The sequence below is a fragment of the Emydura macquarii genome, unplaced genomic scaffold (assembly GCF_026122565.2).
Source record: "Emydura macquarii macquarii isolate MOO-44397 ecotype Brisbane River unplaced genomic scaffold, CSIRO-AGI_Emac_v2 contig_2897, whole genome shotgun sequence".
Taxonomy (NCBI): Eukaryota; Metazoa; Chordata; order Testudines; family Chelidae; genus Emydura; species Emydura macquarii.
Genome location: NW_027133034.1, coordinates 14,064,698 through 14,090,131, shown reverse-complemented (window position 1 = coordinate 14,090,131; position 25,434 = coordinate 14,064,698). Strand labels below are relative to the sequence as shown.

Here is a 25,434-nt window from a genome sequence, read left to right as displayed (position 1 = left end):
GAACAGATGACCTCAGTGGGGTTGCTTGTATCTGAGAGCTGCATTTGCCCAGTAAATTAGGAGCTTGCTTATTTTGTACTCCGATGTTTTTAAGTCTGACCAGTTCTCCTGACCTTCATCACTTAAGAATTTCTGGAGCAATAATGTCATTCCCGTGAATGCGCTCTTCAGACACGTTAGACACGCGGTGCTGTCCCTTGTAGGTTGATAATAGCAAACATCTTTATTTACAGAATGTATGTTTTTCTATTTTCAAGATCTTTTGTTAAAATGCTGCTACTGGTAAATTACATCCAAAAACTTATGTCAAAAGAAGAACTGGGAGCAATTTTTTGGGCAAACCATTTATTCACTGAAAAATGCAGTTTTGCATCAACTAAAACTATTTGTGAATTTGGGTCAAATGCAGTGAACGGTTTCAACCAAGAAATAACTAAATAAATAAATAAAATCAAAAGATCAAAACTTTGTGTTTTGAATTTTTTTAAATTAAACACTTTGACTACCATCTCCACCTATAATATTCTTTTTTTAATCAATGTAGTTCCAAAAGGCCATGCTTTCTTCTCTTGCATGGTAATTTTCTGCATTTCTTTTAATTTTTAAACTTGTACAGACTTCACTGGGATAAATCATATATTTTGGCAATATCAACATTTCTTATGCTGCATATCAAAGATATTTATTAAAAAAAAAATCTCCTGCCCCTATAGTATATGGGAGAAAATGACTCTTCTGTCCCAGAAACACTGGCTTTCAAAACTTGGCTAAACTCAATTATTTTAAAAGTATGCTACTACTTTTTCTTGGCTGTATAGATAAATGTGAGACACCCACACTTTGCAGCAACAAAATGGGCTACAATTACCCACTTGCCCAGTGCACAAGGCCCACACCTAATCTGCATAGAAAATGAAAAATATGTACCAGAAATAAATGTGCACACCCATATTAATTGCTTGTACTTCTCCTTTCCTAGACTGATTGATAGTGATTTGCTTGTTGTTTGAGTTCACCATCAATAAAAGCTTCAGCTCATCATCTTTATTCTCCTCACCCTGGTTTCAGAAGGGGGCTGTTGGCATCTTTCCGCATGTGGCTGTCTCAATCTTAAATCCCCTTCTCCAAGGACAGACTATTGAGACTGTTGGCGGCACGCTGAATCCAATGGCACCGAACTTCAAGTATCCTAGATACCCTCTCTTCTATTGATCCCCTTCAATACATCAGACTGATGGCACTAATGGACAATTTCCCCTTGCTATGAATACTTGCTGAAAGTTCATCTTAATAATGTTGGTGACCTTTGGAGCAATGGATATGTGGGTTGAGTTACCTCAGAGTTGACCACTTTCTCCATTCCCTGAGCAGCAGCTGAGATAAACAGGGAAACTTTGGCTGACATAGCGTAGCACTCATCACTTGGGGCTGGGGAAAAAGAATTGGAGGGTTCCAGGCTCTGGAACTTGATTCCACCAGAGATAAGACTCAACCTCAGTCTTCTCCCATTTAGAGCACTGTAGAAAACTCACTACTTTTCCGTTTCCTCACAAGTTAGGTGAGTTGCCTCGTTACCACTTGGAGTCTGGTCATTATTGTAAAGGTTCTAAGTGTGGCGGAGAGAAAAAGGGAACCATATTCTTTTCCTCAGTATCCCTGGTACATAAAATGTCTGAAAAAGATTGCCCAGATATTACAGTGATGGATGCTTTAGAAAAACATACAATATTAATAGTATGGCCCTGGAGCTGCACAGTCAGTACCAATCTGGTTTATGGTCCATTCCTGAAATTTTATTGTCATTTCCTTTTCCTTTTCTTTCCCTGCTTTCATTTGAATCCCATGTAATACTTGCTTACATGTTTTCTTTCAAACTAATCTATCGCAATTTTATTATATTAAATAAATTAATAAATATATAAAGCACATTCTACATAGAACAAATGCCAATAAAAACAACTTGCATAAAAGACTTAAATAGAAAAAAGTTGTTCAAATCAGACTAATTCTACCTCTCAATAGACTCTCAACGATATTACAACCTGATTGCTACAGAACCTCACTCATTCATAAGCCTTTCTTTCTCCCCAAAGCCTGTACCTCTCTGTTTCTACAATAGAATATAAATGTCATTTTAAAATGCTGTGTTTAATCTCTGCTGTCAGCCACTCTGTATTCAAAAAATGGTATCTTTTTAATTGGAACAAGAACCACTGAAAGTTTGCCTCCTCTAGGAAAATTCAAAGTGATAGTACTTAAATTATTGCAAAATTTTTCGGAATGGAATTTAATGTATAACTATGACAAGCCTAAAGCTAGGCAAGTAATTCAGACTTTGTTTAATTTTACTTATTTTACTGTTTGCAAATTGTTTTTGAACAAATTTAAGTTTTTCTCACTTATTTGTTCAAAATAATTAATAATTTCTTTGCTTAATTTTTGATTGGTAGAACAAATTTGGGCAGTGTTGGTCAGTTTTGATCAGACATATAGGTTGCATATTGAGTCAAAGCTCCTCCTTGGGAAGCCAGTGGAAGACAGTTGGGCTTTGGATCATGCACTTCATACATAAAGCTCTTAAAATAGGTTGCTAAAGTGAATGTTTCCATTTGTGGTTCCATGATCACTGCAGGCCATAAACCAGTTTTCCAGAGTATTAGAGAAATACAGACACAATCAGGGCACAAACATATAGTGAATTTGTTTTTTAAAAGTTTATTTATATATATATATATAATGGAACAATTTGTGCAGTATTCTTCTCAACTCTAATTAAAAGTGCTCACTGCACAATACAATATTTTTTCTTATTACTCTACTTATCTTTCTCTGATATTTATAATGTGTGTATCACCATGGCATCTCCTGTGCTTAAGTTTCTTGTTTGTCATTCTATGGCAGTGGTGATGAATATTGATGAGATGGCAACAATACAATTACAAAACTGTTTATTTTGATGTAGCTTCCTTCATATGAAGTATTGCAAAACAATTGTCAGCGAGAAGTAAAGAGTTTGCTTGATAGAGCTAGGTTCAGTGAATCTCATACAGTGGGGAAAAAAAGGCAAAAAGCTGGTTAATGCTGGAATAGAGGAACAAAAAGATTAAATTTAAATGTGACAAAGAATAGATCGAAATATCCATTCCTGTTAGTTACAATGACAAAATAATACAAAGACGTAGTAAACGAGAGAAGGGAAGTATGAATAGGGTTTAAAATCAATCATAGACAACAGCAAATGGCTTTTAAAGATGCAAGATTTCAGAGGTCAAAGGGAGAGAGAATTTAATTACATAAAGGCTGGCCCATAACTATGGAGTCAATTCTTGATCCAATTCTGTATTTTTCTGGGTAGCTAATTCTATTAATATCTGATCTAAATATTTGTAGACAGTCTGCAAAATAAGTCATCAGAACTGGATACATTTTATCACAAAGGTATAGCAGGTACTTTGACTCAATGACTTCAGTAAATCTATCTTAGTCAATTATGGCTCCAGTTACCCTGTTATCTAAGCACCTTACAATCTCATAACAGCCCTAAGGCATGCAGAAGGACTGTTATCCCCATTCTAAAGATGGGGAAATGAGGCCCAGGCAAACTAAATTGCTTGTCAAGATTACACAGGAAGTTTGTAGCAGAGCAGGGAATTAAACTTAAGGGTATGTCTACACTTAATCACCCACGGCAGTGAGTCTCAGAGCCCAGGTCAACTGACTTGGGCTCATGGGGCTAAAAAGAGCAATGTGGACATTCCTGCTCAGGCTGGAGCCCCAGGCTCTGACAATTGGTGAGGCAGAAGGGTCTCAGAGCCTAAGCTCCAGCCGAAGCAGGAATATTTACACTGCTACTTTTAGCCCCATAACTCAAGCCAGAATCAATTAACCCAGGCTCAGAGACTTGCTGCAGCATTCTTATGGGTTTTATTTTTGCAGTGTAAACATACATTAAGTCTAATGCGACCCGAGCTAGAGCCCTATCCATTAGACAGTGCTTCCTCTCTTGACTAAAAGGCTTATGAGTCCTTAACATTTGGAGAAACAGTATTTTAGGGCCAACATTAAAACAAAATCCTTAAGAATTAGGTTTCTAAACCAATAGTTAAGCATTTAAATAAATGGCCTGATGTTGAAAAGGTGCTGAGCAGCCAACAGTTCCCTCTGAAGTCAAACAGGAAGGTCACCCCTTTTGAAAATCAGGCCACTCAAGTGCCTGCATATGGATTTTAGAACCTCATTTTAGGTACCCATTTTGGGAAAAATTGTCCTGTACATACATATCTTTGGACATGAAGGTCCCAGTTTGATTCTACAGTACATCCCCCATTGATTCAGCATAATGCAGTGCAGAATCTGTCTCTTTAAATCTGATTTTCATAATAAACTTAAAAACTTCCTTTTTGTGGCGAAATATTGTGGGCATAAAAAGGAGGCCAGTTTGTGAAATTCTAGCATTCCAGGGGAAATCAGTATTCAACTGATTTGCTTTTAGGGGATGCACAAGGGAAAAAAAAATAGTTTCAGTAACTCAGTTGGAGTTACAATACAGTGTGCTCATTACTGCATCTCAATATGAAGCCCCATCTTTTAATTATCCCTATCACCCATGTAAACTAAATAAGAAATAAAAAACCTATTACAATTTGCATTCAGATAGTGCACAATGAAGTTGCATTTCAAAATAAAACAAAGCTAGCTGAATGACTAATTTGATTCTTCCATAATATTAAAGAATAAGAAAGCAAAATAAATAAGACAATAAAATATGCAGAAATTTTGAGATTGGCACATATGATATAAACTTGTCTGATCTGTGTAGCCTGGATAATATATTGGTAAATTAATAAAACCAAAGTGAACAACCACGTTATTTAAAGAAACTGTGATCTATCTTCTTTTTATATCTTTTAAAAATATATTTATTGTGAATTTTATAAATTTGAAAAATCCCATGTTTCCCTCTACAATTTTTACCATTCACCATTTGTCAGACTCTGGGGAAAATATTAACATCATCATCATCCCCCCCCGCCACAGCTCTGGCTTCTGTATGCCACTGTGGTCACATTTAGGGCAGGTCTAAACTTAAAAAGCTGCAGAGGTTCCACTGTAGCTCTTTAGTGCAGATTCTGTCTCCCCGAGAAGCGGTAGCTATGTTGATGGGAGAAGCCCTCCTGTCGACTTAGTGCTGACTACACTGGGGGTTAGGTCGGCATAACTGTCTCTCTTGGGTGTGGACGTAGTTATACTGACGTAAGTTTATAGTGTAGACCTGGCCTAGGAATTGCAAGGGATGGGGAAAATTTCCCAGATACAGGAACTATATAGGGCTAATGTAAATGGCCCTGTGTTGCCCCCCTTACCTTGCTTGCTGGTCCTGGGAGTACTGAGGGAGAGGGCCTATGGAACTCAAAACTATGGCGATTCTGCACTAACATGCACCCCACAGGCAGCTGCGAGGAGGGTGGATTCCATAAAACAACACTTGGGGACATCTCAGTGCTCCAAATCTGCACATAAAGCCACCTTTGCTTTTCTCCACCTGTGCTCTGCATCTCAAGAAGTGCAGCATAGAATCTGCCCCATTGTGTTTTGCTGAGTTTCTATTGAATATGTCTATCTGTCATTTACTTTTATGGCTCTGTGCTCCATAGAATTAAAAGCATCCCTTACTTGCCTACTTCTCTATGCACCAGTATTACTGCTGAAATCAGCAGGCACATGAACTGATCTTTCAAGGTTAGAGTTAGTGCCAAATCATCATCTTCTACAGAACTGTGGAAATGGAAAAGAATAATACACTGGGTTTTCCACAGATTTAGTTTTTGTATTATCTATTCTGTGGGGAGGGATGTGTTGAGCATTGGGATCTGAAGGGAATCCTGGTTCCAAGTCTGAGTGTCTGAATACCTTGCCTTTGCTATGCTCTTGGGAGATATCCCTCACCTTAACAACATGGTAAGCTTAGTGGACGTGCTGATCTTGTCTCTTCAGTTATACTTCACCTCCTGCTTCTAGGAGTGTCTAAGTTTTTAATCAGAAGTTAATGCTGCTTTACGCAAATCACAAGGGTTATTTGTATGCAGGAGCTGCAACCATTTAGGGATTTGGAGGAGAAATCTGAGTAGCTTCTTCTCACCTTCTTCTCTGCCACATTTGGGGTATATTCGATTAACTTGATTCAACTTTATCCCATTCAATGGATGGAATATTGAGTTCTAATGTGACTGCGACAGAGCAGATGGAAAAGATCACATCTGGTCTGGTGCATGAAAACAAAAGGACAGTGATCTGTAAAAAAATCTTTCAGCAATAGAGGTGGTGGGAAAAGGAGAAGAGAATAGCCAGAGAAAGCTGCTAAGTATCCCTAGTTCAACTAATGTCTTTTTTACCTGCTGTCCTCTGAAGCACATGAGATGCTGTGTCTCATGAGGCTAACCTGGAGATCAAATTACAATGAATCTTCTATGCTGAAAAGAGAGAGACACACTAGGTGCATTATAGAGTATTGAATACAAAGGGCAGTCTAAATAAGTTGTCTGAAAACCATTTAGCCGATTACATCCAGAATAACTGCAGCAGCCAACAAGGATTCTTCCTTTTGTTTTTATAAAAAGAATAGGACAAGTGTTATCAACTGGTCATTTTACATTCAGAATGAGGCAGTCTCCACAAGAACCTGATTGTTTGTTTCACGGTATTAACTCGGAGAAATGTCTCTGCTCAGGTGGCTTCTTAATCATGCTGCCACTGCCAATATTCCACATTTGTCTTCTCCATATAGCCCCTATGCTGCAGGGCAAAAGAGAAAAGGGCAAACCCCCTCATAGACCTATGTGAAGAAATTCTACTGCATTCCATCAAGGGATCATTATAACAGGCACTGAGATACTATAGGGTTTCTGATTTTTTATTTTAACTGATAAACACCAATAAAATACCCTTGATACCAAAAAAAATCTGTATTATCCAATAAACTCCAGAAATCCTTACTTGTATCTAATGGCTCATCTACACACAGAAGTAGGATGTGATTTCTGAAGCACATTAATGTGTTACACATTAATTGTTCCATGTAGAACCTGCTGGTGTGCACCACGGGTTTCTTAGGGTGCTTTAATGAAACAGTACTGTGTTAAACTTCACTAGGGAACATTATAAAGAGGTTACTCATTACTGTAAGTATATTCAGTAAGCATATACTGTAATGAGTAATGTATATAATACACATTAGTCAGTAAAGAATATACAAAGAGAAAGCTATGGAAATCAACATTTTGGAAAACTACATAAAACTGAAAACTTGCTTAGTCCCCCCAAAATGAAAGTAATAAACCCACAAAACAGAAGGTGTAGGTATTAAGAGTTATGTTTATCATGTGTAATATATAGATTGTTAAATTAAAAAGAAGATGACTTGCATGTTGAGCTAAGCACCGTTTTAATGTGTGCCCTTTGGCAATGCATCAGATGAATGTGGGAATTAGAAACAAAAAAACGTAATGGGATTTTCTTTGTATTATCCCCCTAAAGAAAAGTTGTTCAAGAAAAAGAGATGGAACAAAACTCTGTCCCTTTAGGGAAATATGTTTGTGCCTAACACATTAAGGGGGATCTTCAACAATAGTTTACTGACAGTATGTGAAGGTTGACCCTGCTCTGTAGAACGCTGTCCAGATGAATGAAACATTGGCTATTTGCCGTATAAGCTAAGAATTGACAGCGCATACATAATTGGATTTTTGAAAGAGCTGCGTCTTGTATTTGTGACTGTGCAACTTGCACAAGTTGGTTTGTTATCTGTTGTCTTCTATATTATCTCTTACACATTGTTTTGATAACACACCAGATTTGTATCCCAATAGCTGAAAATTCTGCTGGCAAAAGAACAATTTTAATCAAATTAAGATAGGGAAGCCATGTTGCCTGGGTTTTCCATCTTAACGTTGTGGAAATCAAACGTAAGTAAGATATATGGAATGTCTTGTAATAACAGAGTACTTGTTTGTTTTCCACTAGCATGCCAGATCTTGAACATGAAACAGTTGCATGGAATTAAACTATTGTGCTCTTGCCAATCCTTTCAAATGGTCTATGAATTGATAGCCTACAGGATTTTGGTTAATTACTTTGCTAACATCTCTGCATAAGGAAGGGCTTTTGCTTTCCATGTAAAGAAATAAAGGCAGGTTTCATACTTGCATGATAGTTTCCTGACTATAGATGATAGTTCTACAGTATTAACAAGTAATTTTGGATCTGCCCACTAGATAATTGAATCTAGTTATTTTATTCCTATAATTTCCATGGTGCATTGCAAAATCACCTCTCTGTACTGGAGATTCAGAATGGCTAAAAGAGGGTGAACATCTTTAAAGAAGATAAAATGGCAGACTTTTAATGTACAGATGACCCTGTAAATTAAATGTTTTGAGGTGACTGCTGGATATGATTATTCTTGGATGTAGTCAAGCCAAAAGAGTTTTTTTCAATTATACTTTTATTATCTAGAAAAACTGAGGCTCACATTCCAGAAAATCTGCACCTCAGAAATGTAGAAAAATCAGGCTCTTCTTTCAAAAGATTGATTTTCAAATAAGTGACTTCCCCCTTCTTTAGGCTCAAAACCCTCACTTCTCAACCAGAGCTATTGTTTTGATGTGAGGCAGTAGCTCAGACTCTCTTGGCACTGGTGCATCAGTTCATTGTTTAGGAGTCAGATTTTCAGCTGAGAAGTAGTACTGATTTTATTAACTGCATGAGTGCTTGGCTCAGTCTGAGTCTGCTCAGGCTTCTGTTACTATGTTGTTCCCAATGGACCTGCTCAGAGGCTTTGATTAGGACACACTAGTGCATGATGACAGATGTTGGATGGATTTAAGCATTAGGCCACAGCTTTATTAATTTAACACTGTGGAGGGATGCTATATGCTGTCCCCTGCTCTCACATAACAAGAATTTAAACAGGTCCAGGGCAGGGAAAAACTCAGGGTAGACTATCTTGCCCTACCTGTAGGACTCAGCTCACTTCTGAATCTTCTTGCCTGCTTCTCATGTTGGGAGGGTTGAGCATACTAAGGGAAAACTTCAGAGACTGAAGATCTGCAGACTCCATGGACTTGAAGACTTTGTGCCTTCTTTTATGGGCACAAGGTTTACCAGTGAAATCCTGGGTCAGGGTCTCATTTACCTCTGGGAGATGCCCTTTTATCCTCACTGGACACTAGCTGCAAGTTGTGATGAGCTAAATAGTCTTAATTTTCTTAATATTCTTAACTGGCCTGCTGGCTCCTTGTTGGTCAGTATCTCCTCCTGGCCCTTCTAGGCCTCTGGATGACTCGGTCTCATTGGTAACCCGGCATGAGTGGGCTTTCTTCAAGCAGGGGGAGCATCGGTATGCCACTACATTCATGACAACCAGAAAGAATGGAATATTTGCACTTCAGTATATAGTTACTTTTATATTATAATGAACCTTCTGAGTCATTACTGGGGACCATCCTTCTACTCTGGTTGAACTGCAGGGACAGGATAATGTTAACCAGTTCACTAGTCAGACGGTCCAGGGCTCCTTAGCTCTGAGTACCTGAAAAAAAGAAATAGGATCGTAATATCAAAAGAGGCTAAACTCAAAAGAGGGCCAGCTGCCTTCTGAAAGTAGGAAGAGGCAGGCTGGAGGCAGCAGGCCAGGGACCAGTACTATCTGCTGCAGGAGGAGAGTGCAGAGGGCTTAAAATGAGATTGTTACTTCTGCATTCCTGTATAGGATTGCCCCTGGGTTAGGAAGTGTTTTGTACGTTACATAATCATGCTGAAGTATTTGCACCTTTCAGTTCAGGCAGCTGTAGTAAAATAATTCTCTGTTACTCAAAATGCATTTATGGGAGCCCACCGAGGGCTAGAACTTGGAGTGTCTACTATGCTTATATCTGGGTGTGTGCTACATCCAGAATGCTGCCAGGCATCAGAGGGGACTGGGATACCACAGCACTCATAGGGACTCCCTTCAGTAGAGATGATGAGTTAATGTATATGTTGGAGCCAAAACTCTCTTCTCCTCTTTGCAATGCACACCCTAAGTAACTGGACTATGCACCTAGGGAGATCCACAACAGCTGAAAAGGATAAGTCCTCTCAACACCTCAAGTCTGAGGAATGGCAGAAAAACTGCCTGCAATTACCCCTGTGGTGGTTTAAACACCTCCTGAAAGGGTGGAGGCAGGGGAGGAATGCCCAGTGTTTCAAGAGTAGTTGTAGATCCTCTGGCCTTGCCATTACACTAACACACCTGGTCCTGGTCCTCAAATCTGCTGCCAGGCTGGCCAACAGTCCACATAGAGCAATGCTCTGTGCTGTGCAGTGGAGTGGACTCTTATGCAGACTCCCTGCAGTTTTGAGCCTGCTGCAGGCAAACTGAACTAGTTCTGCTTAACTCCAGGCCTTCATTTCAGTTGAGAAGAGATTAGGGTTATCTCCTTTAGGGAAATAGTATTAATTTATAATGAAAATAACAGCAAAACTTGCTTTTCATACATAGAACATTTCCTTTCTTCTTTTTCAACTGATACACCATGAAGAGAAACTTGCAGCCTGTTATTTTACAATCAACCGACAAAGTGGACAACTCTGCCCCTGCTGGGCAAATTAATGGTAAGACTGTTCATTTTTGACAAGTACTTCTTACTATATACTATATTTATTACAAACTTCTGCAGTTTATGTGAGGGTGGATTTTATTTTAGCTTATGATGTGCCAAAATATACTACATGTTGGGGCTGTTTTCTTGCATGCGCCTAAGTGTATTCTGACAATGCTTTGGGTGGGGGGTGGGGGAGTGAATGGTTTCTAGCAGCGTTGAGAGGGAGATTTTGCTCTTGTGACAGCTCTCTTTGCAATAAACAGTTGAAATTTGCTCCACCTGCATCATGTTAGTGTATACTAGTGTCAAGAGAATCAAGTGTATACTAGTGTCAAGAGAACGCACAACTGCAGTGGGTGGCAATAGATGGCGATTTACACCAAGGGCCGCAACACAAGGGATAGGATTCATTTTCCTTTGACTAAATGAGAACTGAAGCGTTTAAACATCTGTGTCTTTCTTTCTATTATCTTGTTTACTAAAGCATAGCAGAACCTTAATATTGCACCTGGGTACAGGAAATGTTGGTTTGTTGGAGATTGAAAAATCATGCATTGGTGCTGGATTAATTAAAAGCCAAAGGTGCTGAGATAGCTGGTCAATTCTCACAGCATGTCCTGTGGTTTCAGGGGACTACAAGAGGAATTTTCCTAGGAGCTAGAAAAGTTAATGTAGAAGATTAAAGTAACTCTTTGTAATGCATAGGTATAGAATACTGAATACTTCGCTTGTTTGTAATTCTCACTCTCCAGCTGACAAATGCTATAAATATTAAGTTGTCATATTTGTTTTAGTAAAATAATGTGTAGTGAATGCCTGTAGTATTGTGGAAATTAAAAGTAATTTGAAATCTCTTACGTAAAGATAGCTGCTGCTTCTTTCCATTTCTCTTCAGTCAGAAAGCAAACTATGTGATACTGTGTCTTTCCTTCTGTTTCTTACAGTTATGTCATTCACAGAGCTTTACCATCTTTCTGCAGCATCTAACACTACTATGCATGTTTGAGCATTGCCAGGAGTGGGATTTGCATGATTCAAAATTTTATTCTTCTCATAGTCAAAGAAGCACGGCACAAATTATTTTATAGGGGAATGATAATTTCATCTCACTTTGAGTCTATCAAAAGAGAGCAGGGGACAATTAGAAAGTGGAGGGTGTACTACCAAAAGTGGATGACTAAAGTTTTTGATAAAATCAAGCCATCCCAGACCATCTGCAGTCCAAATTATCCCTATCCCAAAGAACTTACAGTTGCTCTAAATAATGTGTGCATGCATGCATGTGTAAGTTCACACCATTTAAACATATATAATACACTGGGGAAAATCAATGTTGCTTTACAGAAGTATGCTTAGAGGAAGAATTTGAATGATGAGAAGGAGATTGTTTGACACACAGGAGAGAGGTAATTTGAAGAATAAGGAATAGCATGGAAAGGCCATCATGATGGGAGTGAGAGGACTACAAAGGGTCAAAGAGCAGAAAGGCTTGTGAAGAGCATAAGCCACCGGATGGGGGTGGGAAACAGATTAACTGGAGCAATGTGGGTGCAGGGCCCTCAAGGTATAGCTGAGAATTTACTGAGAAGCTTGAATTTTATGTGGGGGAGAAAAGTGAGCCACTGCTGGGGATTCAAATAGAGGAGTGATACAATCAGAGCAAGAGAAGATGATTGAGCAGCAGCATTTTAAATAGCTTGGAGAGTGTGGGGGTGCAGTGAGGGGAAGGCAGAGAGAAGGTTGCAGTATTCAAGGTGAGGCACATTTTGTTGTTTTGTATGGTTTTTAGCTGCCAACCTCATCACAATGAATCATACAGAATCTGAGGGAAGATCATGATGGTTATCCTAAAATGTCAGATATGTCCTTTACACAAATATCTCTGAATCACTCTATGAAATATATCCCTGGATGTTGTTCTGTTATTAAAAACAAAACAGACATTTCCACAGTTATAAGAAAGGAGTGGATCAGATTAATCCTTACTGCCTTGTAGTTCAAAGAAAGATAAAATCTGTGACCCCTTTTTTGGGCACTGTATGGTATTTTACAAAACAAATTTTATCACATGTTTATAGAGTGTTTTACTATTTTTATCAGCATTCTTATTCTTTCTATGCTGAAACCCCAAGGTCCTTACAGCCAGTTCTAAAGAACTTTGCTCCATTGGGAATCCTTGCCAAGATTTTATATGTTGTTTGCCCTATTTTCTAAATGTGAAATTTCTTCGAACTATAGAGTTCAGGACTCTCTCATGGGATACTGAGCTTTAGAAGTAGCTGCTCAGATGCAGGGCTTTCAGTTGAAAGAACCTTTTTCTGATGATGATCAGTCTGTCAGAAGGTCAGTATTTTTTTTTTTTTTTTTGAGGAATTAAATGACAAAGAAGCTGAAGCTAGTGGCCAGGTTCGAACAAGGCATTTGCAAACTCAGCTATGTCAGTAGATATAAGGGAAGAAGTATGGGTTAAAATGAGGGGGCCAAATTCTGATCTCAGCGTCTTTAGTGGAGTTACTCCAGTTTTACACCATATTAATGAAAGCAGAATTTGATCTGGAGAGGTGCCCAAACCAGATTCACTTGTGCCCCCCATCTGAACTTTTGTGGCTTTGATTAAAGGGGTTTCTACTCTCAATGACTCTGGTTCACCATTATAGTGGAATGAAACCAAACCTTTAATCAAATCTCTCTCAGAACATGGGTGGACTAAATTAATGCCCTGATCTGAGCCAACCCTGGTCCTGTTTTGCAAAACCAAAACTTACCAAGATGAAGTTGTGTAAAACCAAACCAGCCTGCTTTCCCCATCTCTAGTTGAATCAGTGATCGCTCAAGGCATTTGAGAAGCTTGGTTTAGATAAGCAACTGAAAGTTCAGGTTATGGGACGCTTATCCAAACCTCCTCCCTTCACCTTTGTCTGCTCCCCTGACCAAGCATGTCTGCATGGTGACCTAGATTGAACTGTATTGAGTAGTGCTCTGAGGAGTGCAAGGATGCAGCCCTCTCCACAGTCTGTCTCACTTAAATAGCAGAGTCTCCTTGGTCCAGCTGCATTTTGAGGAAGTGTGCTTTGAACAGAGAGGGCAGGATTTGGGCCAAATAGGCTGAATTCACCAACTGTTAAGGTTAGTTTATCCTAGCATAAACCTTTTCACAAAGGCCCCAGTGGAGAAAATCTATCACAGAGAAGATGTGATCATAGAAAATGGTCATAAACTCTTTTGCACCAGATTGTCATAGGGGCTTGGAAGAGCCCCAAAAGAAGATGGTGCTTGCTTGGACAGGGGCATGCTTTAGAGAAGCTGAGAACATGGTGACTTTGCACTTCAATTTAATAGCCTGTGTTGCAGTCTGCAGTCTTAAATCCAGTCTCTGTCATGGAAACCCTGAGGAAATGGTAGTGACAGAAACTCTACTTGTCCTTTTTTGAGGTGAATGCTCATTGTAGCACAAAATAGCTCACTGATGCAGGGAGGGTCCTAATAAACTGACAGTATTGTATGCCTTCTTGTACCTATTACTCTGTTTACCATTCACTGCCATTCTAGTCTGTTTTGCAAATATATTTTGGGGATATATATTAAAACATACAGACCAAAATCCTTCTGAAAAATGTATCCATACTAAAGCTTTTGTACTCATGTAAGAAACCTTTGGACAGTTTAAAGAACACTACAATTCCAAGTTAATATCTTTTGTGCGCAAAATAGGCAACCAAAGTATTTATTTTAACCCTCAAAATAGGATATAGCATATAGGAAATGCTGACACAATCTTAACGAAAGTGACGTGTTTTATTAAAGGTCCTTCATTTATGGGGTTATTACTTAATGTCAGTTAAAGTAGTATTCATAAGGGAATTTTTTTGCAGCATTATTTTCTGATGGACACTAGGTTATTAGTTCCTAAATTTATTTCACAAGCAAAGGTACAATGCACTTTTACCTGTACTATTAGAGTTCCTCCCACAAATGCTTGAGAAATGTAATATAGTCTCTCCAAAATGCAGTACTTCTAAATGCTTTAGCAACTGAAAGTTCTTTTCAGGTATGGTTATGGAGGAGGAGGAAAAGCAAGATATACAACAAATAAATATGTTCCACATACTTAAAAATCATTATAAGAATGGGGCACTGTGAGAACCAAGCAAAGGCTCTGTCCCGATGCACATGTGCAGTATGTTTTATCATATTGTCTGGCTTTCATCATAGACTCACATTTCCTACCTGTCACCACAAGGGGTGTCCAGGACACACTGTGAATGTGTAGCTTCTGTAAGCAAGCTGTACAGGGTAGTCTAGCAGTTTAGCCCTGAGTGCTTCTGTGAAATTGGAGGAGAGATACTTGCTGCTGCTCTTAAGGGATTGCTGTTAGGGGAGAAAAAAGCAGAATTGGAGGTGTGTATGCATGTGTAAGCAGATGCAAAGTGCATTTGACTGAGGTGTCTGACAACTGGGAAGCGCTGAAAGCAGAGAGAGAGAGAGAGACAGAAGAGGAAGCAAGAATAGGACTGAAGTGCAGAGCAGCTGTTTCCTAATACTCTAGTTCTTTTGGGTGCCTCTATGAATGTGAACATGGATTCTGTCACTGAAATCTTCTTCAAGCTGCTGTTTCTGTTATCTGTTCGTAACTGGAACACAATAGTGTCAGGAAATAAATGTAAGTATTGCAAATGATTTGAAACTCAGACCAGACTGTTTTGAAAACTTCTGGGCTATTTTATTTGGCTCTAGAATAAATATTGTTCTTGAAATAAATACTTAATGCTTCTGAAAACATGAGAGCAAATAGCTAGGCTGAAAATATTTCCTTGGCTGAGAAATGTCATTTTCTAAGTTCTAAAATCCATCCTATACATTTTCATACAAATTCTATATACAGAATTCTGTTGAAAAAGCTCAAGTTCCAGTATAACCTGAAATTAACATTTTTACCAAGGAATTGCACATTCCATCCCCATTTTAATTTTTGTTTACTGTTTAGGAGTGCTGCATTTTACAAGGAATTGTGTCTTACATTGAAATTACAGGAAGACTTCTACTGTATGCTGCATCAGCTTGGCTTTTAGCAATTTATAATTTGTCAGGCTGGTACTTGCATCTCCTGAAATACGCTGGCTCTCAAATAAGTCTGATGTACAGTAGTGTGCAGTTCATGAGCAAAGCAAGGTTAACAAGGAAAAAATATTGAGGACAAGGTTTCCTGGGATGTGCATTGATTGCTTACAGAACAGTGTTCATGTGTGACTAAGGAAGAGGGCACTATTGGTAAGAGCAGAAAGTTTTTTAAAAATGAGTAAATCATAGTTAGCCGGTAGGATAGTATTGCAAAATAGAGATAGTGATTACAGTGTGTAAAAGAACCTGTCCTCTAGAAGGCAGAACTGATGTATATATGATTTAGCACTGGAATCTTTGGTTTCAATGATGAATCAAGGCTGACCATTTTCATTAAACAAACTTATCAGAAACTAACCTCCAGGTGTTTTACCTATTCAGTAACTGTTCTGAGTTCCTTTGGATGCACTTTGCCTTCAGTGGACCATAAGGGTTTTTATTTTGCATACATCCATCAGAATAGTTGCCAAAATGTCAGATGCTTATAGCCTAAAATGAGCAACCTGTTTTGTTTTGTTTTTAAATCTGTTAAGGTTCTGGCTGTGCAGCATATGAATGGGGAAGGCAGGAATAGTGACTGTATTTTAAGAAGGTGAATGTTAGTGATACTGGGAATGTTCAGGAATAACCTTACAGCGTCATAGCAGGAGACAACTCTGTGCAAACATCTAAGCAATGACAAAGTTAGAAGTGCTGTGTACATTGAAGGGTTTTCATTTGGACAGTTTGAAAACTAAACATGCTACCATGAGCCTGATAATCATACTGCAGCACCCAAATGATCTGGTGCTGTCATTCAGTAATCCTATCTCATTTGATACTCAAATGCATAAAGTAGTCCTAAAATGAATATTAAGTTCCTTTTGTAAAACACCCTGCTGCAATCCAGCCTCAGCTTTAATTCTCTGTCATTTTGCATTGTATCGTTTAATAATACATCCATTTTCACAAGATCATGATAAGTGAATCACACATTAATAGCATTTGGCACTATGCACAGAGCTAAATCAGACGTTTACAGAAAGGCATATTAAAACCATTGCAAAATAGGACTTGCAGAATACAACAAAATAGTAAAGCACTAGAGGTCACTCTTACAATTTAAGAAAAAGACTTGGGGGGGAAAAATCAAGCTTTTCCCAGTACAGAATTATGAAGGGTAAAAAAAATATGGTATTAACCACGTTTGCTGCTTTTTCTCTAATACTTCTCAGAGACGAGCCAATCTAAATTATATTGATAAATGAATAGCTATGTTAATATACTTATTTTTTCCAATTGAAGATGATTTACATATATTACTTCATAGTCAAAATACCCATGTATAGTAAGGAAATAAGTATTGTCCCCATTTTACAGATGGGGAAACTGATGCTTGGAGAAGTTAACTTAAATCCACAGAGAAAGTCAGTGTCAGAGTCAGGAATAAAAATTGGGAGATTTTTGACTCCACTAGATTGTACATCTCCTTCATCTCACACAAGAACACAGACTGCTGAAAAGGTACTTATTTCACATGGATAATCTTTTTTAAAGGAACAGTGCACAGCTGAAATGGCAGACTATGTATCTAAAAAAAATACATCCCATGGAAATGTAAGTTGTTTTCAAATGTCCCATGAGTGTTATGTCCTGACCCCCAATTACTGCAAAACCATGCAGTAGTAATTCTACTCTTCCTTTAACATACTTCACTTTCTTCAGCAGAAGTGAACTGCACATGGAAATTCCTTTCAGAACATAATTCTCCGATCTGAATGAATATATTCAAATAACACTGAATAAATAGCTATCATAAAATCAAGTTCTTAGTTTGAATTTTCTTTGTTTTTATAAGATAAACCACACTGTTAACCATAGAGAAAAATGGAATGCTGTTTTCATTCTTCTACAAAGTTAATCTATCTGTCTTTTCAGGTGTCACTTCAATGTCATATACTGAATACCTTACTTCAGTTTTTACTTTGTCCTTACTCAAATTCCCACTGAAATAATAGAAATATACCTGAGTAAGGACATCTGGATTTCACCACAAAGTGTATATTTACAAATCTTAACTGCTTGTTCTACTAACAATTTTTTTCCAGAGTTTGATCATGGGTCTAGACTGGGAATACCCCTCTTTTTGTCACAAACTGAATTATTCTGAAGTTTTTCTTCTATCCATATTGTTCTGAGATATTCCTTCACTGAGTAAGGAAGATTTAAAGTACACCTTATTTAAAATTGAAAAACCATATTGTTTTGAAATTGAAACATGACTTTTTATCTGGGTATATGTTTGTTCTGTCCTTAAGAATGACACAATAAACAGTTGAGCACAGTAAGATAATGGTTGTCACTAGGAATACGTATATTTTAAAAGTTATGTACCAAGTTGCTTCACTTAAAGGTGTAGAAAGTAGTTACCTCTTCCCAAAGAATTAAAACTTCAGAAGCATTTGAAAGGAAATTGACACACATGGCCATAAATAAAAAACCATGAAAAGTCATATAAAAGTGTTTGTTTAAGGATCAAGGAGTAAAGTTTTGTTCATGGGGCCCGCAAACATTTTTCTTTTATTTGAAGCTGACTCCACAGCTGTAAATCAGCCTGTTGGTAAATCAGCTTCGGGCTACTTGCCTGAAACTTGGTCATGAAACTTCGATAGGCATAATTCTTCCTTTGAAACTCTGGAAATGAAGTGTTGCATGAAATATAATTAAATCTCACACACATTTTAGCTCAACTTTGACCAAAATTAAGGATGATTCGGGGAATGAATGGAAATACTGCCAACCCAATTAAGGAATTCTCACACAAAATCTGTTCTCTGTATACAGGTGAAGACAGAGATCATGTTCTTCTGTTTCTAAAATCTTCCATATTTACAAAAGTCTTTACTTAAGGTATACCCCCCAAATCAAATTTGCACTGTTATATAGCAATGACCATAATTTCTGTAAGTTGATCAAATGTTATTTTTTTGGAGCTTCTTGTTAACATTAGAGAAGTAGAGAGCTTGTATCTTTTTCAATGTCCAGAATTCACATGAAAGTCCTTTGTCCATTGTGCTGAGCATAGTCAACAATTTGGAACCTATCACTACGGCTTGTAAAATGATAGCAAATATATTTGTCCCTGGACTGAGCAAACAGACATACTTGCTGAATGGTGGGAAGCAAAAGAAAAAAAAAAACAGTAAAAAATAAGAGAAAAATGAAATGAACTGTCTAAGCAGAATGCAGTAGATTAAATGTAATTTATACTATCAATTTGAGTCACATGTTAGGGACGATTGTATATATTCCTTTTGAAGTACTTTTTCCTCTTTGCCTGTCAAGAGTACCAAGGCCATTGCTAACTTGTGCAAATATTGATACCACAGTTGCCAAACTCTAAGTATTATACTTTCTTTCTGTCAGTTTAAATATGCATATCCGTTCATCCACCAGGATGGAGGGGGGAGAGACAGTCATAAGTTAACTGCATATCTTAAAGTAATCATCACTAAGGCTCCATTAAGATTGCCTCCATAACACATGTATATACATGTTTATGTGTAGCATAATGATCGAATGTAAGAAGTGGTGCTACTCATGATAAATTTCACTCATCTACCTTTTGACAAGTTCATCTGTATTCTTCCTAATAATCCATCATCAGTAGGACTATTTCTAAAGTTCAAAACCTAAGAGCAGCTTGTAATAGCACCAGTGGGAAAGGAAGGAAAAGCAATGAACAAAACAAAAAATCCCATCACCACATTGCTGGAGAAATGTTTCCTTCTTTCAAATGTAGATTTTTCCCAAAAATGAGATTGGTATTGCATCAGTAGTATGTTAAAGGTGCAGTATCTCATAGAAATGAGAGCTTTGTTCTATGTAAAAGTTAGGAATTCTCTCTCTCCCCCAACATCCCAAATCACTACCCCATTCCTATTAGTATTGGTATTGGTTGTTTTTTTATGGTAGCACCAATTATATGCTAGGCACTTTCCAAACACACTAAAAGGACAATTCCTGCTTCAAAAATATGATTTTCTAAATATATGTTGTTAATCTTTTTCCAGTGGGTATAACTTTAATTCTTGGTCCTGGTAGATTGAGATATATCAGATTTTAAAATCAGACATTTTTTACTGTATGAAACAGCTGTTTTACAGGTTTCTGAAGTTGATAAATTATAATTTTCCTCTCCCTAAGACAACTCTTCACTTTTAATTCATGTTAATAAGGGATCCTGGTTTTACAGGGGGAAGGATATAAAAATAGTACCAATAACACTATTAAAAACGCTAACACATATGTAAAAATATGTTTTCTGTAAAACATGCCTTATGCTACATGCTTATAATGGTGTGGTGTGGTATACAACATGTTTTTGCACTTGTGACATGATGTGCATAACTCATTTGTGGTTTTGACATTGGTGAGTAATGCATCGATCCCAAATTAATGGTGATGACATCTTCACACCTCAACATGCCATCATGTATTGTCACTGCTTACTTAGAGACAGCGCAAGATCTTTTTCCACTCTGGAATGGAATGAATCTGATACAAAATATTAAGTGGGAGAGTTTTTCATGTAAGTAGTGCACTTGGGGCATAACCTAAAAACACTAGCGGGAAATTTTGGATAAGAATGGAATTGTGTGTGTGCACTGAAGATCTAATCTTGTATACAGCATAGTTGTAGCTGTCTTGGTTCCTGGATATTAGAGAGACAAAGTGGGGAGAAATAATATCTTTTATTGGACCAACTTCTGTTGGTGAGAGAGACAAGCTTTCAAATTTCATCTCTCTCTCACCAACATTAGTTGGTCGGTCCAATAAAAGATATTACCTTCTCCACCTTGTGTCTATAATATCTTGTAGAGGGACCCTCAGTGGGCCTGATCCTGATGTTATTGACACCAGGCTCAAAACTTACATTTATGGCAATAAGAGCAGGATTGGGCCCCAACCCCTCTTTGTTTTTTAGAGTGAATTCTCTTCATGGTTCATTAGAAGCTACTACTCTCCTTGCAATGAGCAAAGAATAGTGTGAACGGGGAGATAAAAAATGATACTGCTTAGGTTCCAGCTAATGGGTATTTTCAGTGTGATAATTTGAAAAGTGATTGAAGCCTGGAAACTTTTGACATTTTAAATAGTTTTAAATTAGTAACTACAGAATTATTATTTAAACACCATACCTGTTTAATGCACCAGTGATGAAAACTACCACTAGGGTTTTAAATCACAAAGGATAGAAAACATATGGTAGGAAGTCTATCCAGCAGAGTAGCGGGTCTAATTGCTTTTTTATTAAGTATATCTCATTACTTGATAATGCTCAAGAATAAGATATTGCTTGTTCCTAACTGGTAAAGTGATCCTGTTTGTTTCAATAGCAATGTTTGTGCAATTAGTACATTTACATGTGTGATCTTGAGGGGAAATTAGATTTAAAAACAGCATGTTGGAATATTTAAATTTATTTCCATTAGCTACATAAAGAATGGTATTTAGTTTCAAGTAAATTAAAATCTATTATTCATTTAAAAATATTCTATCATTGGTATTTAATTGTGGACTGATACAAACTTCTAAAAGCACAAGATATAGAGTATTACATTTATAGAAAAAAACTATTCACCATGAATCCTTAGGATATTATTCAGTAATGTTAAAAAAAATCACCTGTTGTATGAAATTGTTGGAATTTACTTAACTTTGCTCCACTGGCTGTGGCTGAATTTAACTGGTTGACCTGTTCAAAATAATTGCAAAAATACTGTTTTTGGAATAAATCTATGGAATCTCCCAACACACTGTGGTTTAAGCAATATGAAGTATATGTTATTACTCAGATTCTGAGTAACTGAACAAAGCACCAAATTAACAGAGTAAATGTAATAGCTTAATATGAGGAAAAAGTCTGCAGGACAGTGCTTTGGGCAACAACAGAGCAAGCAAAAGACATCCAGATGATATTTCACATTGATAAACATAATGATGTAGGTAGATTGTATTCTGTGTTGGGAGCCTAATGCACTTGAGTGAACTCACCTGCAGCATAATTTGAGTGTGTCGGTGTCCTGTGGTTTGATTAAACGTGAGCAGTATGGCTAGTCTATAATTACTGTAAGAGACAAAATAAACCACAACAACTTTTCACAGTAGCATGTACTGAAGTAAAACTCTTGATATTTATTATAAGGTAATAGTAATATAAAAAGATTTGTTAGACACTGCCAGAAATTTTCCTGTAGAACTAATTAAATAGAAGTGTTAAGACCTTAGGTTGTAATCTCTCCGGTTTCTCACTGGGCATCACTAATTAGCTAGTATGCCTTATTTTTCAGGCATGTGGGGGTTTCCAGTTGGTTCCTGTGTGGACCCAGTGTCACAGTATAAATTCATGACATAGAAAGGCCGGTTATTTAAGCCATGTCATACTGAGAAGCTTGTGGACAAAGGGATTGTGTGTGCCCACTGCTGCGTGGGTGCATAGGGGTTGAAGGACATTAAAAATAGCCTTCCATCCTACTTGTGCTGTGTTTGGGCACTCAATCACACCTTGACCTCCTCTGAGTGCAAGGACTACTCAGGCTATGACAGCTGCTGGCCCTAGACGCACCAGAAAGAACAAAGCAGGGAGTAGGTAATGGCATAGTTGTGGGAGCCGCTTTGTGTGGGAAGAGTGGAACACTGGATGAAACCCTGGTGCCACTGAAATCAATGGTGAAACTCACGGACTTCAGTGGGATCACAATTTCTGATGCCCAATTCCTCCTGGAGCTCATGGGAGCGTGCTACCCTTCTGCATCACTCCCTATAATAGACTGTGATTTAAAGGCACAACCCAAAGCCTGCTAGAATTTAACTTTGTCTGTGCTGATGGTTTTCTGTATAGCAGAAAGCAAGTTGTGTAAAAAGGGGTCAGTAATATATGACAGTCTCCACATACCCTTCTATATCACAGTGATAAAGCAGAAAAGATTCTCTCTGCTATTATGGATCTTTCAAAACTGTCTCAGTATTCAGCACCTAATGATGGTAATAACCTGACTGTCATACAGTCTGGAAAGCCCTGACATTCTGTAAGCCAGTAAACTGTAGGTCTCACTATAACTCCTTTCACTGATCAATGGAGGGATTCCTACACAGATGAAATCAAAATGTCTAGTTGGCAAGCATTTTGTATTCATGCCAAGAGGTACTGATTGTCCTCTTTAAAGAAACCTTCACACATTTCAGTAGCAAAGAAATACTGTTAAGTGAAAAGCTGTGCACCAGATCCCGAGATCTTTACTCAGACGAAACTCACATGTAGGTCAACGGGACTTTTGCTGAAGTAAAAAAATTGAATAAGAGCCTCCGAAAATACTAGCAAGTAGTGATACGCTAAACCCTTTGGATGTAGCTGAGCTATTCATTACCTGCTTTGTTCGGAGGATTCAGATACGGAGCTAGGTCGCTGATATGAATTACTCACTTATCCAGATTGACTAAAGAGAAACTGGGGGAGGGGAAGAGACATTTGAAATCATTTTAGGTTATTCCGTTGCTTAGGAGAATCACTCTCTTGAGGTGTGTGGTACCAAAAAGGCTGCCACTTTCTCTGTTAGGTGACGGGTGGAATTTTTAAACCCCCCGGGTGGTGCCGAGTCCTAGACTCCGACTCAGAGCCCAAGTTTCAAAAGTGCTGTAGGCACTAAGGAGCCCAGTCCCACTGACTTCTAAGGAGACTCGGGGGCCAGCTCAGGACTGTGGAATGACCTCTCGCAGGATCTAAGGACTATCCCAACCTCACCACCTTCCACTTCAAGTGCAAAGAGCATTTCTTTGACCTTGCCTTCTCTAACATAAACACATAACTCTGTGTGTGTGTCTCTGTGTGTGATCTTTATATATAATGCAAAATAAAATATTCTACTGCACACAATTCTCTCTCTGGGAGAGGATGAGAAGAAACAGGTAACAGATGTTAGTCACCTTGCTTCATACACTCCTGGAAGGTGCTCAAATACCACTGTGACAAGTGTAGTATTCAGAATCTACATAGATTGCAATAGACTCTGGTTCATAAGTCACTGACACAATACACACTTTCTTTGGTATAACTACATCGCTCAGGGGTGTGAAAACTCCACATCCCTGAGCGACGTGGTTATACTGACCTTATCCACCCATGTAGACAGTGCGGTGTTTGTGGGAAAGCTTCTCCAATCAACATAGCAACCACCTCTCTCAGAGGGGTTATTAAGCCAACGGTAGAACACTCTTCTGTTGGCTTAGAGCGTCTTCACCGGATGCGCTACAGCGTCGCAGCTGCATTGGTGCCTAGGTGCCAATGCAAGTTTGCAGTGTAGACCTGCTGTTAGATGCTTTTGCAAATGTTACTTGACAATGTTACAGTATGCTGTTGTGATAACAGGACGCAAAACTAATATATGAAAATGAATATTTTTAGTGAATATCTAGGCTGCTACTGCTATGTGAGTTCCTGTGGAGCTGGGATTGTTAGACCGGCACCTCAAGAGGAGCCAAGCCTAAACCTTATAATCAGGAGGCAGATCCTCCCCTATCCCAGTGGTAGGGAGCCTTTCGGCAATTGGAAAATAACAAAGGTAAACCGGAATCAATATGCTTCGAAAACAAAGGGGGTTTATTGAACAAGGGGAACGGAGTCACAGAATAAGTCAGGGTCTCAATATAAATGATGGTGTTATTGGATAAGTGTCTCTGGTGTTGTTTCACTATGCTCACAATCTTTCTTCTCCAATGGTGGTGTTGTCCTCTATCCGTCTGTTCCTTTCCCGATGGTTCCTCGTCTACTTCTATTCCTGGTCTGACAGTCACCGTCTGCTTCTATTCCTGGTCTGACAGTCACCGTCTGCTTCTCGTCCTCGCTTATACACAGTCTCTATTTAGTCCACAGCAGCAACAATGTCCAGTAGCAACAACGTCCAGTAGCAGAACAAAACAACAACGAGCAACCGTTGGTTCCTTACTTTTGTAGGATCACTGAATCCTCTGGGAGCCAATCCAATCGATGGGATTTTCCCGCTTCTAGGGACCTTTGCACACGACCCTAAAGGTTTTGCGCACGGCCCCTAGCTTTGTGCACACGGCCCTTAGCCTTTTGCACCCGGCTCGCTATGGTCTATGACCATTCCTATTGGACCCTTCCTTATGAATAACTGAACTGAACTATTGACCCCGCATATGTGGATTCTCTAGTGGCTACTATTTACAAGATCACTAACCTATTTACAAAAGGGGAGGGGCAGTATGGGGTCTAAGACCCACAGGTCACAATTCCCCTCCTTGATGGGGTCATTCTCCAAATATGAGGGAAGGATCCCCATCATTTTTAAACTTGACAAAAGTGGGTCTTGACCCAGCTAAAATCCTAATCTTACGCATTGTAACATATAAATGGAAAATGAACAAAAACACTATAAACTGTATAACACATAGCAAAACAACGGGAGTAAACATTATTCTCCAACTGCTATATTGACTCGCCTCTGGATGGAAAAACCTTTCCCACCAGCTGTTTTGGCTTGCCTTTTGGACTCTGTCCAATATATTCTCGATTTGCTTAGCCGAATGGTGTATTGCTAAATCTATCTCCCGTCCTTCTTCCTTTAATAATTGCAATTGTCGCAACATTTCAGGATGTTTTATCAATTGTTGCAAT

At 38.4% G+C, this 25,434-nt stretch overlaps 1 protein-coding gene across 2 annotated transcripts in view; it reads left to right on the top strand.

The window, feature by feature from the left end:
* CNTNAP4 (contactin associated protein family member 4) overlaps nucleotides 1-25,434 on the top strand; it is a 438,417-nt gene that overhangs the window by 128,522 nt on the left and 284,461 nt on the right. Inside the window, exon 2 of one of the 2 annotated variants that reach the window (XM_067569202.1) lies at nucleotides 10,538-10,650. In XM_067569202.1, coding sequence (XP_067425303.1) covers nucleotides 10,572-10,650 — 79 coding nt within the window. In that variant the 5' untranslated portion in view covers nucleotides 10,538-10,571. Of the gene's footprint in view, nucleotides 1-10,537; nucleotides 10,651-15,173; nucleotides 15,301-25,434 lie in introns of those variants that run through there. The other variant, XM_067569201.1, reaches the window with a different exon arrangement.